At 36.0% G+C, this 19,140-nt stretch overlaps 1 protein-coding gene across 3 annotated transcripts in view; it reads left to right on the plus strand.

Moving 5' to 3' along the window:
* DPH5 (diphthamide biosynthesis 5) overlaps positions 1-18,735 on the plus strand; it is a 51,436-nt gene extending 32,701 nt beyond the window's left edge. For all 3 annotated transcript variants that reach the window (XM_073810260.1, XM_033862836.2, XM_019920048.3), the window contains 4 exons: positions 9,200-9,320; positions 14,212-14,251; positions 15,733-15,836; positions 17,811-18,735. In XM_073810260.1, the coding sequence (XP_073666361.1) occupies positions 9,200-9,320; positions 14,212-14,251; positions 15,733-15,836; positions 17,811-18,034 (489 nt within the window). In that variant the 3' untranslated portion in view covers positions 18,035-18,735. The remainder of the gene's footprint in view (positions 1-9,199; positions 9,321-14,211; positions 14,252-15,732; positions 15,837-17,810) is intronic.
* The last annotated feature ends 405 nt before the right edge of the window (positions 18,736-19,140 follow it).

Here is a 19,140-nt window from a genome sequence, read left to right on the forward strand (position 1 = left end):
GCATAATGCAAAAATTTTGGCAAAGTCCCCTTATAATAGCTCGTCTTTTTCTCTTTACTCTTTGGACTAGCATTTATGGAAAAACAATAACCTATACCAGTGGTTCTCAGACTTCAGTATTCATCAGAATCACCTAAAGGGATTATTAAAGTTTCCTGGGCCTTCCCTTCAGATTTTCTGATATAGTGTATATCTGGAGTAGGGGTCTGAGAGTTTGCACTTCCAACAAGTTCTCAGGTGATGCTGAAGCTGCTGGTACAGGCACCACACTTTGAGATTCATCAACCTAGGCAGGTAAAAAATTTCTTAGAAAGTTAAAAACTGCACTGTCATTCTTTTAGCATGGCAGAATTGGAAAAGTACGTTTTAGTTCCCAGAAATACGCTTGCTAAATGTCGAGTGTTAACAGGTTACCTTGCCATGCTCTCTTGCTCAATTTTCTAAAAGGGAAGTGGGCACCCCTTTCGAAAGGCATTCTGTCATCTATGTGAAAGAGCTTTCCTATGAATTGAAAAACAGCCATCGAGTTGTTAAACAGAAGTTCTGCTTGGGTAAGGTTACAGACCTGAATGGTATATACTTTTCCAACATCTTTACCTTAGGTTAAAGAGGAGTAGTATGAAATTCCTAACCTGAGAATGGGTACAATTTTTTTAGCAATCATTTATCAGCTCCTTTTGAACTATCTTTTTTGTTTTTTTTTGTTTTCTAAAGCAGCATAGTTCAGAATCGACCACTGAGTATTTTTTATTAACTTCGTAGTTTATTAACCAACAGAAGATTCTTGATTATCAGTATCTATGAAGGTAAGTAGTTGCATAGACTAACACTTCTACACACACACAAACATACACACAAACACATACATAGCCAGTTGATATGCATTCTATTCTAGGCATGCCGTAAATATACTTCCTTACCACAAACCCCATATACCTAATGAAATTGTTGTTTTTGTTATATGGAAAGTATATTAGAGGTTGCCAAGTTAGACATCATTAAGAGGAATAGTGATGTCTTTATTCAACAAATACTGTTTTTCTTTTATTGTTTGCCTACTGAGTTTCTTTGAATATGGTGGTAAACCTGACCAAGAAGGTCTCTGCTCTCAAAGAGTTTACATTCTAGTAGGAAAAAGAGGCAATAACAAATTTAAAAAATAAAGTCAGGTAGTGGCAAGTATAAGAAATTCAAGTAGACTGCTAGTTTAGAGAGTGACTAGGTCACTACTATAGTTGGGTAGTCAGGGGAGGTCTCTCAGGGTGGTAACATTTAAGATTAGATATGAATCAAGAAGGAACAACCATATCCCAGTCAGAAGGAACAACAATATCCCAGTCAGAAGGAACAGTTTGGACAAAGACCCTAAAGCGGAGATGAGCTTGGCTTGTTAAAGGAACCAAAGGAAGGCTTGCTGGAGAGTAGTAGGCAAGGAGAGGAGTGATCTGAGGCTGGATAGGTGGGTAGGGTTGGATCACTAGGCTAATACACTGTCAGGAATTTGGATTTTATTCTAAGTGATATAGACTAACTGCCTTTAGAGGGATTTAAACAGAGCAAATACTTTATCTGGTAAGTGTTTTAAAAAGATATCTCTGGCTGGTATGTGGAGATTGAATTTCTGCCAGGGAAGACTAGAAGTGAGGAAATCAATTAGTAGGTTTATTGCAGTCTTTTAGAGAAGAGGTGATGGGGGCTTGGACTTCATGGAGAGGGTAGGGTGCAATAGACGATTAAAAGAAGTAGATACATAGGAGCAGTGTCTATTAAGAGAATTGAGATTTAGGGAGATGTAGAGAGCCATTTGTGCCTTACTGATAATCCTAGGAAAGGAAACGGACTCTGTATGCTAATGGATCCTACCATCTCACTACCACAGTTATCATGGTCCTTACCCCCATAGACTTGTCCATGGGGCTGGACCCTTCTAACACCATTGCCCAGGTGTTTTCTCATTTTGGTTGGTTATATTAACTTGTCATTTCTAGAGAAGTTGCCTCCTGTCCTAAGAACCCTGTGCCAGTCTTCGTATGCTTTCAGGACCATTATCAATCTTAGAACTGATTATGTAGAAGAATAGGATTGGGTTTGTCTTACTCCCAGACTCTCGAAGGCATGATGTTTCCCTGAAGTATCTCCTTTTTTCTTATGAACAATTGGTAGTCCCAGCATAGATAATAAGTGTATGTATGTTAAGTGAAAGAAGTGAGACATAGAAGACCACATAATTTATGATTCCATTTACATAAAGTGTCCAGAAAAAGCAAATCTATAGAGACGGAAAGCAATTAGTGGTTGGCTGAAGCTGGGGATGAGAACAGGATTAAGTATAAATGGACATAAGGGATCTGGAGTGATAAAAATTCTCTAAAACTGCATATAGTGATGGTTGCACAACTTAGATTTACTAAAAATCATTTCATGTACACTTGGAATGGGTGAATGTTATGGTATGATAATTATACCTCAATAAAGTGGTTTAGAAAAGGAATTATAAGGGGTTTTCTAGATGGACAAGAAGTTAAAAGACATTCCCAAAAGAGAGAAAGGTAGAGTTAGAGAGTCATGGAGGCACTTTGGGGCATCTGCAGGGTATTACAGAAACACAAATGAATCGATACATACATACCACAGAAACCTTGGCTATCTAGAGATAAGTTAACACAAGACTTACAATACGTATGTTGGGTAAAAACTGACTACATATTGGGAAGAATTAGTATAATGGAAAAGGTTTAGAGTTTAACTGTAAATTAAAAGGTTTTGGTTTTCTTTTTGCTCAGGTGGTAACTAAGGAGTCATCTAACTGCTCCGGATCTTAAGTTTCTTAACTACAAGGGAATGAGGTGGGAACAGGGAGGAATGTTGAACAAAACTAGTGGTTTTCAAAGTGCACCATGATTTATGAAGATGCTTTAGGGTTCTGCACATAATGAAGTAATTGACACCAAAACACAAAGAATAAATCCCTGAAGAGCCAGGTCATTATCTTTAACTCAATTGGTAGCATCAGTGATGTTCTATATAAGAATTCATTTGGAAAAAAGATTTGTCACTAAAAAGTATGAAGCATACTAAACTAGCGAAGTTCTAATATCCTGTAGTTTTGGAAGCCAAAAAGCTGGACTGTTGGGACCTCCCTGGTGGCGCAGTGGTTAAGAATCCACCTGCCAATGCAGGGGACACAGGTTTGAGCCCTGGTCTGGGAGCAACTAAGCCCCTGCACCACACGGGCTTGTGCGCCACAACTGCTGAGCCTGTGCTCTAGAGCCTGCGAGCCACAACTACTGACCCCACATGCCACAACTACTGAGCCTGCGCGTCTAAAGCCCATGCTCTGCAACAAGAGAAGCCACCACAATGAGAAGCCCGCGCACCGCAACGAAGAGCAGCCCCTGCTCTCAGCAACTGGAGAGAAAGCCCGCGTGCAACAACAAAGACCCAAATTTATTTTTGGCTAAAAATAAATAAATAACTTTTTTAAAAAAAGATTTATTAAAAAAAACAGCGGGCCTGTTTTCCAGTTTTAGGCAAAGGATACATAGACCAAGATATGTTAGATACTCAAATTTTCGTTGAGTTAATTTTAAGATTTTTTTGCATTAAAATATTAGTTATAAACATGTATACTTTAAAATCATGTTACCTGAAATTCCTAAGTAACAGATATTTCTAACACTTATTTGTATTTTGAGGATTTTTCTAGTCAAAGAAAAATCCATTTATTTGTCGAGAGCCAGGCAAGGTGGTTGTATTTAGACATTCCTGATAATGAAAAATCAGGGATTTTTCTCAGTACACAAAAGACAAGAGGAACAAGTCCTTCTTCTCTTGAAATCTTCAAGTTAGGCATTTAGCAGCTTAATCATGCAGAATCAGAATTGCTTTTATTATTGTTGCTGCTTTTGAAGAGCCACTTACAAAATAACGTTTTTTCTTGATAACAAATGACATATATACGCATAGAAAATCAGGAAAATACAGTAAGTATAAAGAAGAAAATAAAAGCATCCGTAGTCTCACCACCTGAAGGTAACCATAGTTACCATTCTGGTATGTTTTCTTTCAGTCTTTTTACTTAGCACTTACTGTGTGTACATTCTCCTGAATCTGACAGGCTAAAAAAGAATTACAGATCCTAAAATAATTTTTTTGCATGGTACTTCATTTATTGTTAGCCATTTGGGTGATAGAATATGTTAATTATTTTGTAAAAGTTTGGTGACTGAAATGATCTTGAGACATTTTTAAAGGAAAGATAAGTAAGACAGTTTGAAACCAGGTAGCAATGATTTCTGCACGAAAAACTGCATTATCAGTTGTGGCTGACTTCAGGGAAAAAGGATGTATAATTTTCTCATCATTATGAAGTGCTTCCACTTTCGCTGACTGTTGCATGAGTGACCTTGACTATTGCCATATGTTCCTCTGTTTATATAATACATATCTACTTTGGGGAAAAATGTATATTACTTTCAAAAAATAAGAACTCATTTCCTTCCTTTTTTTTAAATAACACAACACTCATTGTGATAGTCAGCATTTTTGACCTTGTAGTAGTTCTTACTGTTAGTTTTCAGAAGCGTTAAATTGCTTTCATTGTTGTCCAGGCACTATTGTAGAAATGATAAAACCTAATGAGTACAAAGAACACTTAACTGGGTAATAAAGGTATTAGAGCTCTACATTACTATGTAACCTTAGAAGAATTCATCTAATAAGTTCTCTGTTCTTTTAGTCACTTTGGAATTCTTTTTGACCACCTGTTAAATCATGAGCATGTTAAAATTTTTTTCCTTCCTTTCCATTTCCTTTTTTTAGTCACTATTTTAATAGCCACCTTCCCATCATTCTCTTCCACTTTATAGTTTTCTGCTTAAATCATAGATCTGATTGTGCCGTTCTTCTACTCAAACAATCCTGGTAAATCTCTATCCTATAAGAGTATTCAGTTGCTTGCATATGTTTATGTGCTTACCATATTATAAACTCCTTAATTTACTTATCTTCACATCTTCCATGGTACTTTATTGCAGTGCCATGCACATATAATCAATGTGTAACAAATAATGTGTAACAAATATTTGCTGAGTTGAATTGCTTATTTATTTCCCCCTCCCCACCCCCTACCCCAAGTTGAATCTTGTCTTTGGAATTGTATGCTTTAAGTTGTAATTCTTTCACTTAATTTGTATGTGGTTCTCTCATTTATATGTGAAAATATAAATCTAGCTGCTCTTCTGTCTACATAGTCATTCAGCTTTATCTGTGTACCTAGTGTATAGCCATGTGTATAATCTTTCTTACTGTTAGCAAAAGTCAGTGTTTTATCAATGTTAAGCAAAATGCATGTGAAGATTAAAAACAGCAAGTATTCTATATAAAAAACTAGTAACTCTTGATTATATGGTTTTGTAGTACATTTTTTGACAACTGCTGGCTCAGCTTTCTTTTACCTCACAGATTTAAGTGATCTGATTAGGATATACATATATAAAAGATACATGTGGGACTTGATAGAGTTCTTAGCAAGTTAAATTTTCTAATTTTTCCATATCCAGAAAAGATACTTTTTAATCTAAAAATCACAAAATATTTTCATTTCAATATAAAATACCAAAGCATTAAAATCTAATTATAAAATGGAGTTTTCATAGCACCTGTGCTTCTGAAAGAAAGGAAATACTGGCAGCGAGATGAATTAAGACTATTAAGGTCATTCAGGCAGGTGGTACTGAGAACTCAAACTAAGGTAGAGGAAAAAGAAATTAATAGTTTCTAGATAAACTGTAGAGCTAGAATTGACAGGAATTGGTACCTGGTAAGGTGTCAGGAATTAGACATACTTGTTAGAGGCAAAGTCAGGCAATACTTACTTCTAGATACTTGGTTAATGCCACTGTAAATACTGCCCAGGATTTCCCACCTCTGTTACTTTGTTCACATCATCTCATTCTTCTGCATGTTCAATTTCCCCAGGCTAAATCTTACCCATCCTTTAAGGTCCAGCTTATATCCTGTCTATTCAGAAGTTACCTTCAGGTGTGCTCTCGGTGGGGGAAATGCTGAACTCTTATACAATTTATATCTAATTTTTATTAGTATTTATTACCTCATATTTGTCTTTCTTGTGCATCTTTTCACTCTTAACTAGTGCCTTATATATAATTAAGTAAATCATTTTGAATTGAGTTTTTGTCTTCAATTGATAAAAAACATGATCCAGTATCAAGTTAGATAAACTGCTTTCCTTATAACTTACTCTAGGTTAAAACACACACAAAAAGCCTGTATTTACCTACTGTTTTTGAAAACAGTACTTTTTGTAATCTTTAAATGTAGATCTGCATCAATAATGGTTTGGGGGAAAATGATCACAAGCACAAAGGCTTACATTTTTAGGATGGTAGGTGCTTAGGCTTCTGTAATCTCAGTTCTCGTCACTGTATGATTTTGTTCCAGTTTCTTTTTGTAATTTACTGGTAAGTCCTTGAATTGTGAAACACAAAGGAATTGGCCCTTCTGTTCTTTGAGGTACTGACATCTAAATGGCGAAACTGTTTGCATAATGTTCCAGAATTCATTGAAGAAGTTTGTACCACAGCCATGGAAATGGTTACAGTCTATAAATCAGGGTCCTAGGAAGCAGTGCTTATGTGAGGTTTTCTTTAATCCCCCAAATTAGACAATTGAAAGACGCTTTTACATAAAGTGTTTCAACTAATGTTTATATGTGACTAGCATCTCAATTCTCTTTTAAATCATCTATCCCCTTATATCTGAATGAAGAATTTACCTCCATAACTATATTTTCATGACTCTTAGAATATTGAAAAGCTATTTAAAGTATTTATATATGGTTGCATATGAAATTTTCTTTAATGGTTTTCCTTTAAAGTATTTTTAATAGAGTAATGTTAATATTTTAAAATCTGATCAGAGATGCCAAAAATCCTTTTAAGAATGTAAACGATTGAACTTGTCAGAATTAAATCATAAACATAGTTTCAAATGTTTGTTAATGTTTTTGAGCTCACTCCAGTAAGGAGAGCAGTTGGATTATAGCACAACACAGCATTTTAGAACATCTTCATATCATCATTATAAACATTATCATTGTTATATTATCAAATTCCTAACATTTATTGAGTCTTTACTATGGCACTAGGCACTACATACAGTATGTCATTTAATCCTTAACAAAACACATTATTAGGTTTATAATTATTATATCCATTTTGCAAGGGAGTTCCTCCTGAAAGTCACCGAACTAGTCACCATGATCATCCAACTAGTAGGAACCAGAGCCATGACTCCAGAGCTTTTGCCTGCTATGTAAGGTATAAGTGAGACTGCATACTTCATGAGGACCGGAGCTCTGCTTTGCTTCTCACTTTATGCCTGTGCATAGCATAATGCCTGGCACATAGTGGATGATTTATAATAAATTTATTATAAAATATTTGTTGGACAGATTTGCCTCTTATAGAACAACAACAATAACAGAAGCCCTCAACAGAGCTAGGCTTAGTCCTTGTAGCTTGGGTGAATGTATTCCAGGGATCTTACATTGGCACTCTAAATACATTTATTACAGAGAAACCATGTTAGGTGTGGCTGGAAGGTTTATGACTGAATTCTGAGAGTTACATGGGTCTTTGTACACTATGAATTCAACTGCCACTGGATAGCATGGCTTCTATGGGGAAATACCTTTTCAGACAATTTTCAAATGGACTTTGGGAATAAAGCCTATTGGTAGGTAGGTTGGAGGTTGTGGCCATATGAGGAATACGATGAACCTTCCCTTGGGATCTCAAAGTCACCATTATGAATATTGGTGATAGTTTTTAAGACCTCAACATATAAAAATTGAGAAAAGTTGAGGTTCTTCAGTGATGGGGGGATGAAGGACTTTGAATGTCCTAGCTTCTCTCTTTCCTCCCTATATGCGTCTTGCAGCAGCTTCTGAAAACTGAGAAGCCTGGGGACAATAATCCCTTCTCCAGACCAGTTTCTTCATTTTTCAAATGAAGAACTTTAGACTTAAAAAAGTTAGGTGATTTCCTGAAGTCACAGAGCTGTTTCAATCACACAGCTAATTTACAGTAGAGGACTAGATGTAATTTCCAGCATTTAGTGCTTTCCAGCTCTACTAAAAATGCTTTCAGGCACTCTTTAAATTGAATAATTAAACCTTTACATAACAACTTCAGTGTTATGTTTTACCATATATTAAGTCTTTGAAAATAAAATCCTTTGTGCAGTACCTAGATAAGAACTAATATAAGCATATTATTCACAGTTTGAATAACTTTTTACATGTTATTTGATTCATACAGCCGTGTGGGTTGGAAGGGCATATGTTATCACTGTTCCTATTTTAAGGATTAAGACTTAGAAAGAATAATGTCACACAGCTAACAAGTTGAGGAACCAAAATTCAAAACTAGATTTTCTCAGCATAAGATTTGGAGTTGGACTCACTTAAGTGAGATGTGCAGTCAGCCTGGAAGCAAGTTGGAACAAAGCAAGCTTCTTGGTTGTGTGGTGGTCAGGTGGAGTGGGTGAGCCTCTTGGGGGGAAAGGAGGAGGTTTGGGAAAAGGCCTATCACTGAACTCTATAGTGAGGGAATAAACAGTGGGTAAAGTAAGGGAGTAGATTTTGGGATATGGCTGCAGTGAGTATACAGTGCATGAATTTTACTGAGACGTCATGGTAGAAAGGAGCTTTTCCTCAGACCTAGGTTTGAGTTTCTTTTTCACTACTAACTAGCTGTGTGACCTTAGGCAAGTCAGTTGATCTTGACAGTGGACTCATCTGTAAAGTGAGGATAATATTAACTTTGTGAACTGTGCTCTGACTGCTCAAAAGTCTTTTTTTTTTTTTTTTTTGGCTTCCTTCTGGTTTCTTTGTATGTCAGTATTTTTAGCAGCTACCTAGCTAAATCATGAAGTAGTTACATATGTTCCCATACTGAATGCAGAAATACTAGAAATATCCAACTGAAAGGGCATCAGAATGACACCAGCTGCTGTGGATCAAAGAGAATTTTTATTACCTTTTTTTGTGTGTGTGTGACAGTCTTGATACCCAGTCCATCTCAAGTTTGGTTCTCGCTTTTTATTTTTATTGTTGTCTATGAAATAGTAGTGAATTGTTCCATCATTAATTAATTTTAGTTTTTATTTTTTCTAGTTGTATAGGTTTGGAGAGACAGTGTCTGTTGTTTTTTGGACAGACACTTGGAGACCAGAAAGCTTTTTTGACAAAGTGAAGAAGAACAGACAAAACGGCATGCACACATTATGCTTACTAGGTAAGGTCTGTGGAGTTTCTTTAGGGTGACAATGTGGAGTTGTCATATTGTTCTCATTTTGATTTTGTGTGAAGGTGAAACTGTTCTGTGGGATACAGGCTAGCTACTCTGCATGGCATGCTCTCCCCCGTACTCTGTGGAGAAATGAATTTTCTGTTCCAAATACGACATGGCTACTCCTACATACGTGCCATAGTTCGTGCTGCTGCCTACTTACGCCCTAATAGATCCTCGCCAGCATTCCATCTTTTACCCATTGGTCCAGTAAGACCCTGTTCTGGTCAATTTACAGCAATTCAGTAGACGTATTGAGCATTTATTCTTACCACGTTCCATCCTGTCTTCCTTATGGTGTCCTTTGAATACTGCAGTATTAATGCTATCAGAATCACAGAATTATAGATCTGAAAGAGACTCTTGACATCATCTTACTGAAGCCCTATTTTACAGATGAAATTGAGGCCCAGAGATATTGAATCATTTTCCCACTGTCACCCAGATTATTAGTTGCAGAATTCGTAGAATCCAAATAGCCTGTTATTCACAGCTCTTTTCACTGTATTATGCTGCCAAATTCTGTTTCCTACCTAGTGTGGAAGTGGCTGGGATCACTGTCTTTGTACACTAAGCTGGTGGTACTGATAGAGCTTCAGAAGGGATGGGCTGCGTTTGTCAGCAGAGGTACTGGAATTGTACTGATTCACATTTGCTATCAGTTCCTATTCTACAGTGTGTATTGTAAAAATGCTATAACCAGAGCTTTAATCTGTGGCTAGTCAACAGAAAAGAAATAACTGGCATCTTTGATAACTTTGAAATGACACTTATACTTGGGATCAGAAGACAAAATCTGAGTGCTACTATATACTAGCTAGAGAATATTGTCAACAGTCCTTACCTTTGCCTTCATTTTTATCAAATAGGAATAATCTTTTCTTGCCTCATGGAAGTGTTTAGAGCAGTACTTCTCAATTTGTGGTGAAGGACCAAATTTTTGTTCTTTTATTTGTATGTGTGTGTGTGTGTGTGTAGATATGTGTGTATATACACACATACATAAAATAAATATATGTAAAAATACATATATTTATTTACTTTTAAGTTTCTAATCTTTTGTGTCAAAGTCAAATTACTGTAGGTGTTTGTAAACACTTATTCTTACTCCTGTAGTTTTTTTTTTTTATCATTTATTGGGAACAGAATTCTCACATAGTGGCATCAGTCCTTGGATCATACATTGAATTGCACTGTTTTAGTGATACTGTGTGTGAAGTCACAGCAGAAGAATGTCTGCCACATAGCACAGAATCAGGGCAAAGAATGAACCCATGGTTTTGGCCTCTGTAGTAAGTACAGATATTCAGAACATTAGAAAAGACTTCTATTTGCCAAAGGCATTTAGGTTATTTGTATAATATAGACAGTTCTCTATTATTCAATGATATATAATTTGTACATTATCAGAACCTCAATCAATATGTCTCTTTTAAAAGAGAAGACTGTAGAAAAGTTTTACTAATGGTTAGCATTTCTTATAGGGTAGAAATCAGAAATTATCCAGCAGGGGTTAGCAAACTAGCACCCGTGGATCAAATCTAGCCTACTGCCTGTTTTATAAATAAAGTTTAATTAGAACACAGCCATGCTACTTTATTTATGTATTATCTGTGGCTGCTTTCATGCTCCACTGGCAGTGATAAGTAATTTTGACAGAGACCTTGTGGCCCTCAGAACCTAAAATATTTACTACGTACGTCTTTACAGAACACGTTTACTGACTCCTGATCTAAAGTGAAATTCTGCCTAATCGGATGTGGTACACCCTGTATCCCCCAGTGATTCTCTTTCCCATTACCTTGTATTATTTCTTTTAAGTCTTACCATCCATCTGAATTATTTTATTAACTTGTTGGTTTTCTTCCCTACTTCATAAGAGCAGGGACTTAAGTCTTGCTAGCTCATTCAGTTCCAGCTAGAATACATTCCTTTTACTCCATTAACATTGACATCTAATTAATTCTAGATCTAGATCAGGCCATGCATGCTTCTCTAACATTTTTTTGGCTTATGCCTATATCCCACAATTAACTGGTATAATAATGTTTTCTTATTTTAATTTATTATCAGGGCAGTTTAGTAATTCATTATTAATTAGCTTTATAGTTTTGTGTTTAGATTTTCCATGTGGAAAGATACTAGTTTTCCTTTTTTTGTAGTTCCTACTGGCAGGCCAACTGTAACACACTTGTTAATTCATGTGGAATATGCCATTAGATATATCCATGTTATCTTAAACTTAGATCCAATTAAGGCCAGCAGTATGGTAGAAAGTCAAACTAGAAGGATGTGAGAAGGACAGCTGTTAAATGGACTTTTATTAAAGGCAGATGTAGAAGTATATGCAACTGAGGGATAAAAAATAAGGATTCATTGGAACTCAGGTACTAAAAAGCGTGTGTGTGTGTGTGTGTGTGTGTGTGTGTGTGTGTGTGTGTGTGTTTTATACAACAGAACTGAGGTTTTAAAACAGAACGGGGAGAAAAGTAGTCTTAAGAGGCAAGCTACCTGATAACATCTTCATGTATCATAAAAAATGGGGGAAAGGAGGAAAAATAGGATTTATCTTTTGGAAACTTTGGAAGGACAGAAAATCAGTTTACAGTATTTATTGAGTATTTACTCTATGCCCAATGTGGAGTTAGGTTCTTCTGGAACACTAAGGAAGTATTAGACATGGGTTCTGCCCTCAGGGTTTTGAAATCTAGTTGGAACTAATGTGCTGTGTACATGAAAGTTTATAGAACAGTTAAGTTCTATTGTATGGAGAGGCAGGAAGGACAGACCAGAACTTTGGCTCTTGAACTCTCTCTAAGAGCTGCCTCTTTTCTTGGCTTTCCTGGGAAAAGACAAACAACGTTAAACAATATATCTTCCTTGCTCCATTAACAAAAACAGGAACAAGGTGTGAAGTATAAGATATCATGATTCCAAATTCTCAAACCATAGATCTCATCATTTAATCACCTGGAATTCTCATTATTCAAATTAGTACCTATTTATTGAATGCCTGCTATGGGCCATGCCCTGTAGGGATTATGTCATGGTATGAAACCATAGAGAATTTAAAATTTACTTGGAAGGATAAGACTGCTATATATAATGTAATTAGAGATTAATAAAATACAGCATTAATTGTATGGCTATTTCAGAGGACAAAGAGCATTTAAGAGGAAGTCAGTAAAGGCTTTCTGAAGGAGCTGGGACTTTTATTCTACTTAAAGGGTAGATAGTTTAAGATGGGCTGGTGGTAGTAGAGCCATGTGAACAAATTTATTCAGTAGAATTTATGGAGTATCTACTAGGTACTTTGCATTATGCTAGGTGCTGGTACTAAGATGAATAGGAGAAGCTTACATTCCAGCAAGTAGAAGTAGAAAGGAATAATTATGGCCTGTGCGAAGACAAGGGAAAAGTATCAAGATAGGTCTGGCTTGAGATTAGTTCACTAATGCAGTCTTATGTTCAATTAAAAAGCATTTGCCTGTAAAAATTCTTCCCAGCCCTCTTAATTTTTAAAATCAAATTCTGTAGAGCATATCAGCAAAAAAGTAAAACTACTGAAGATATTAAATTAAAAACTTAAGTATGACAACATTTCAGAAGCTCAAGGTGAATACATTAATAAATGTGTTTAATTTTTAAAAAATATTACAACTACTGCGTAAAGGAGCTCAAAGTCGACTTATATATCATTAATTGTATTGCAGGCCATATTTCAATAATAGATATACATTTTTTTCCTATATGTGCCAGACAACTGGAAATATTAAATAATTAATGTTATTTCGAACCTGAAAAATATATTCACTGCTGGTTCCAAGAACATTTAGAAATACATGTAGGGATTATCTCTGGAGTATTTTCCAAGCAAATACTTAGTATCCTTTATGAGAAAAACTTTTATAATCACTTGGGAAAGCTGTAGAAGTCTATCAGAAAGACCCCTCAGTTGCACTATATTTATTTTTGCAAAAACAAACTTTGACTGAACCATTTGTTTTCAGCATGTAGAACAGGAAGCAGCTGTCGCTCTTGCTGTTGTGTGCTGAGTTCCTGTGAGGATGTAGAGTGATTCTGCTTTTTTACCTTCTACCGAATTGTTTAGCTGAGCATCAGTGATTAAAAAGCGTAAAGGATCAAATCTTTGTGATGCTTGCATTGTCAAGCTTTATTAGAGCAAAGACTGCGTGGGTTTTGGCCGCTGTGGTAGCCCTGTACCTGGCTACCAGTCAGTGCTCAGGAAATCCCAATTAAAGTATGAATACTTGGTATTAAAGTATTCATAAGTTATTAGGCATGTCTTACCATTCACAAGAAAGCAAAAGTCTCTTTTCAAAATGTGGTAAGAATTTTCTTTTATGTATGTTACATGCATTGAAGCTTATATTCTAGTGCCTGAAAAATAGGTAAGAAGAGGAACATAACAAGACTTTTCAGTTGGTTCTATGCAGTTACCACCTAATAGAAATGAACACAAAAATTTTGATTAGCTGTTTGGTAGTGTATATGCCAATATTTATCTAACTCTTTCCTGTGTCTTCTTTTCCAAGAGGAAATTCGATCCTTTCAGGATGATCTCAGGGCCAACTTCATGTTTGTTTTCTAACTAATGACGTTTACACAACCACAAGCTTCCCTTCTTCCTCATATTTCCTTTAAAAAGTGGCCAGATACAAGTGTGAGGACCGATTGTCATAGACTCAATCAAATTAGCATTTTGGAGACTTGAGAATAATGTCTACCACAAACTTAGGTGACTCAGTTGAAGTTTACACGTAGGATTTTGGATAAAGTAGTTAATTAAAAGAGAACTATTTTTTACTTCCTACAGACATCAAAGTAAAGGAGCAGTCTTTGGAAAATCTAATCAAGTAAGTTCTTATTCTGAGAATGCTTACATCTACTTTAATTCCGTGAACAATAAGTTCTACTTAAATAACATGAGTTCTAAAGATTGTTGAAAATCAGTTTTCAGTAATAGTGCAAAATTAAATACTTTCAATCTTATGAAATGATAAGCAGTGTGATAGATAGAGTGGAAATAGCAATAGATTTCTTGGGTCAGTACTGAGAGCAGTGGTTGGCACCCGATAGGCACTCAGTAAATATTTGTGGAATGAGTTAATTGGGAGTCAGAAGACACAGGTTTGAGTCTTGAGTTGGCCTCTGGGCAAGTTATGTGCTCTTGGGCAAGTTACTTCCATTTCTGAGCTGTATTTTCTTCATTTGTATAATGCGAGTACTAACCCCTTTTGCCTATAGATGCAGTGTCCCATACAGTAGCTGCTACCCACGTGTAACTAATGGGCACTTTAAACATGTATGGCTAATGTAACTGAGGAACTGAATTTATAATTTAATTTTAATTAAGTTAAAACATACTCAACTTAGTTAATAGAAAACATTTAAGTATATTTAGAACAATTCAGTATGTAAATCTACTTTTACAACCATGAATTTTATGAAATCTAAATACAGACCAAGTATTTCCAATGAAAATTTAACATTTGAATTAAGATGTGCTAATATATAAAATACATTCCAGATTTCAAAAACTTAGTACAAAAACAATCTTTAATAATTTTTATAGGAATAAATGTTGAAATATAACATTCTGGATCTATTGGGTTAAATAAACATACTAAAGTTAATTTTTTCTTTTTTTTTACTTTTATTAATGTAGAGACTATAGAAAATTTTAAATTCTGTTTACTGCTTGCTTTATATTCCTCTTGGAGAGTGCTGACTTATAGAATTGTTCTGAGAGTCAGTTAAATAATCTATATGAACTGTTTTGTAAACTGCAAAAGCAGTGTTTTTATTTTGATCATTGGGCAAATGTGGTAGGCTTTTGAGGCATATGGAAGTAAACATCTTATCCTCTAAGATTTTGAGATATTTATCTCTTTAGTTTACTTTTTTTTAGAGGAAGATGTGAAAAGAGGGATATGTGGTTTAAACGTGGTAATAAAAATGAACACTATAGAACCTGATTAAACTAAGGTATAGAACAAATTTCCACTTATTTTGAATTATTTTTGCCTGAAGTATCACTTTGAATAAAAGTAACTTTGATCTAAACATTACCTTTTAAGTTGTGGACTTTTATTTCTGCCAGCATTTCAGTGAGATGAGAGAGCATTTGAAGTAGAACAATGAAAAAAGCATAAGAAACTTAAGATAAATGATCACTGTATCCGTGCTTTAATGTATACTTAAAGTGGGTAACAAGTGACCGCTTCAAACATAATGTAGACTATGGTAATTGAGTATACCTGGGGGAGTAACTGTGTTAAAATGTATTGTATAATTTCATGGCTAAGAACAGTGGCATCTAGTTTTACACTTACAGGGGAAGAAAGATCTATGAACCTCCTCATTATATGAGTGTAAACCAAGCAGCCCAGCAACTTCTGGAGATTGTTCAGAATCAGCGAATACGAGGAGAAGAACCAGGTACTGAAGAACCTTAAAAGGGCTCTCGTATTCCCCTACTGTTACACCGAGATGTGTATGTAACGTCTGACATACACACACATATATATACCAACACCACTGAAGTGAGAGTCAGTGTGTTTGCATTGCATTTTTCCATGTCACTTTTTTTCAACATTACCTTAAATCTCATAAGCTGAATGTTCTACTGAAAAATAATGGAGTTCCTTCTAGTAAAATTAATATCATTCTAGAAAGTAAGGATTTTTTACAAATTAACTATAAATCAGCTTTTATGTAAATATGTTAACATATAAATATTTTGGTAAAATACAGAACTTCCATTTTAGCCCAAGTCTATGGTAAACTCTGTCCTGTAAAAGTATACTTATTCTACTTTTTCTCATTTTCAACAATGAGACCAGGTATAGTTTTCTTCAGGATAAAGACAAGAGAATTTATCCTTATATTCCTAATATCTAGACATAGTATTAATAGATGTGGTATATCATAAAATGTTCACTGTCAGTAGGTTTTTATTGAGACGTTCTTAAATGAATCTGTCATTATATTCTGTTGTAAGGTGCTGACTGGCTTTGAGCACCTATTTCTTGATAGAAAAGATACATGAAGAGATTCTTGAATAACATTGGCCTCAGTAGGCCTTGTTAAAGTCATGAAACAAATAATCTGCAAGGGTGCTCTATATCCATACCTATGCACAGAGTTCCTTACATGCCTGCTTGTCCTTGTAGAAATCATTTGCCCCATTTTGACCATTTTTCAATCAGGACAGCTTTCCCAACTAAACAAAACCACAAGAGCGTCAGCCCTTCAGCTGTCAGGCCAGAGTGAATAATACTAAAGTTCACTAATGTTGGTCATTTTGAACTTAAAAGCATAAGGGGGCTTCCCTGGTGGCACAGTTGTTGAGAGTCCGCCTGCCGATGCAGGGGACATGGGTTCGTGCCCCGGTCCGGGAAGATCCCACATGCCGGGGAGTGGCTGGGCCCGTGAGCCGTGGCTGCTGAGCCTGTGCGTCTGTCCGGAGCCTGTGCTCCACAATGGGAGCGGCCACAACAGTGAGAGGCCCGCGTACCGCAAAAAAAAAAAAAAGCATAAGGAATGTCATAATGCCTATTATTTGTTAAGGGCTATGTAGTTTACTAAGTACTTTCATATCTGTTATCTTAGTCCTTAAACCACCATTTATGACAGATAGTATTCCACTAAAAAAAAAAAAAGAAAAAAACTGAAGTTTGTCACATAGTTAGGTGGCCAAGCACAGACTCAAATCTGTGTATTTAGCTTATAATCCCCTGGTTTTTCCAGTATATCTTGGCCAGTGTAATATATCTCAAACGTTTTATTTAAAATATAAGCATGTAATAAACATTGTTCACTCGGAACTTAAAGACAAACACTATGCAATAGAGTATGGATACAGGAATTATTCAAGTCCTAAAAATTTTTTTATTTATTTATTTTTTTTGCGGTATGCGGGCCTCTCACTGCTGTGGCCTCTCCCGCCGTGGAGCACAGGCTCCGGACACGCAGGCCCAGCGGCCATGGCTCACGGGCCCAGCCGCTCCGCGGCATGTGGGATCTTCCAGGACCGGGGCACGAACCCGTGTCCCCTGCATCGGCAGGCGGACTCTCAACCACTGCGCCACCAGGGAAGCCCTCAAGTCCTAAAAATTTAAACTAAGGTAGGTCTTAGGAATTCTGAAAGGATAAAGTTAGGCAGTACTACTTTACTTTATATGTCAGGTAGTGCAAATAATTTAGAAAAGCCTTAGATAAATCAGTAGATAATGAGTGCTACTGATCTATCTACTGATTATCAGTAGATAATCAGTCCATAATGAGTGACTAAGGAGATGTAATATATTTGGGTCTTCTTTAAATGTACTTTGGTACTAGTGTTAGTTTGAATGGATTCAGGATAATGCATTTGCTGAATTGAATGGTGGTATCTTTTTCTTTTTTTAATAGCAGTCACCGAGGAGACACTCTGTGTTGGCTTAGCCAGGGTTGGAGCTGAAGACCAGAAAATTGCAGCAGGCACTTTGCAGCAAATGTGTACTGTGGACTTGGGAGGACCATTACATTCCTTGATTATCACAGGAGGCAGCTTGCATCCACTGGAGATGGAGATGCTAAGTCTGTTTTCCATCCCAGAAAAGAGCTCAGAATCCCAAAGCATTGATGGACTCTGAACATAGGCATTTTATTGTTAGATGTTAATTTCAGTTATATATGCACATACACATATTTGTATAACAAATCAAACAGGTCTTTTGGTTTACCTAGTATGTATAAAACGAGTGACCAAGAAGAAAGATGCTGACTCAACAGTGCTTGGTTTCCTTTGGCAATGAGTTTTTTCCCTATGATGTCATCAGTTTTTGCTGCTATTTTGGCAGTTTTTCAGGATGTACATACATGGAGCAGACCATGCTGGAAAACTTAGAGATAGACATCCATCGACAGAACCATTTAAAAGCAATTTTTGTTTATGAAATCAGTTGATACAAGGTGGAACTTTCTTCTTTCTTAAAAAGTCAGATGTCCTGACTGCAAGATAAGTTGTCCTGACAGCATTTGGTATTAATGCATATAAACAGAGGTGGGAAGAATAAGTCCCCACCCAACAGTCCTACTTACTTAAAGCTCAGCTGAGCACATGCCACAACATGACATCCTTTTGAATTGCCTTGTCTTGTTTAGCTGACGTCCTAATTATGTGCCTCATATTCTGCTGTATTTTGGAGGTTATATAATTGTTGAATTATAAATGTTCAGCCAGCCATGTACAGTTGCTGTTTGGTTTTAAGTAGCATCTTTCACATCCAAGCTGACAAATGGAAAACTTGCTGACTACAAAATAAAATCTTTAAAAATTTACGTTTGAAAACAACAGTGGATTGGTCAAGATTTATCATATCTCTTAACAGTTAATATGCGTCTGTATGTATGCAAGTAGCCACATTCTTCTTCCTAGTTGTAAATCACACTCCATTTATTATGTTTCATGACTATGAAGTCTCATACTTTTGTCAGTTTATAACAGAAATAGCTTTGCTACATGTTAGTTTAGTTGGTCTAACTCTGAGTACCATTGACCCTTGAACACAGGTTTGAACTGTGTAGGTCTGCATATACGCAGATTTTTTTTTCACTAAATACATACTGCAGTACTACACAATCCATGGTTGGTTGAATCCTCAGATGGTTGAATCCATGGATGTGGAACCAGGGATGTTTTCAACTGCATGGAGGGTCAGTATCCCTAACCCCAACATTGTTCAAGGTCAGTCAGTTG

The sequence above is a fragment of the Tursiops truncatus genome, chromosome 1 (assembly GCF_011762595.2).
Source record: "Tursiops truncatus isolate mTurTru1 chromosome 1, mTurTru1.mat.Y, whole genome shotgun sequence".
NCBI lineage: Eukaryota > Metazoa > Chordata > Mammalia > Artiodactyla > Delphinidae > Tursiops > Tursiops truncatus.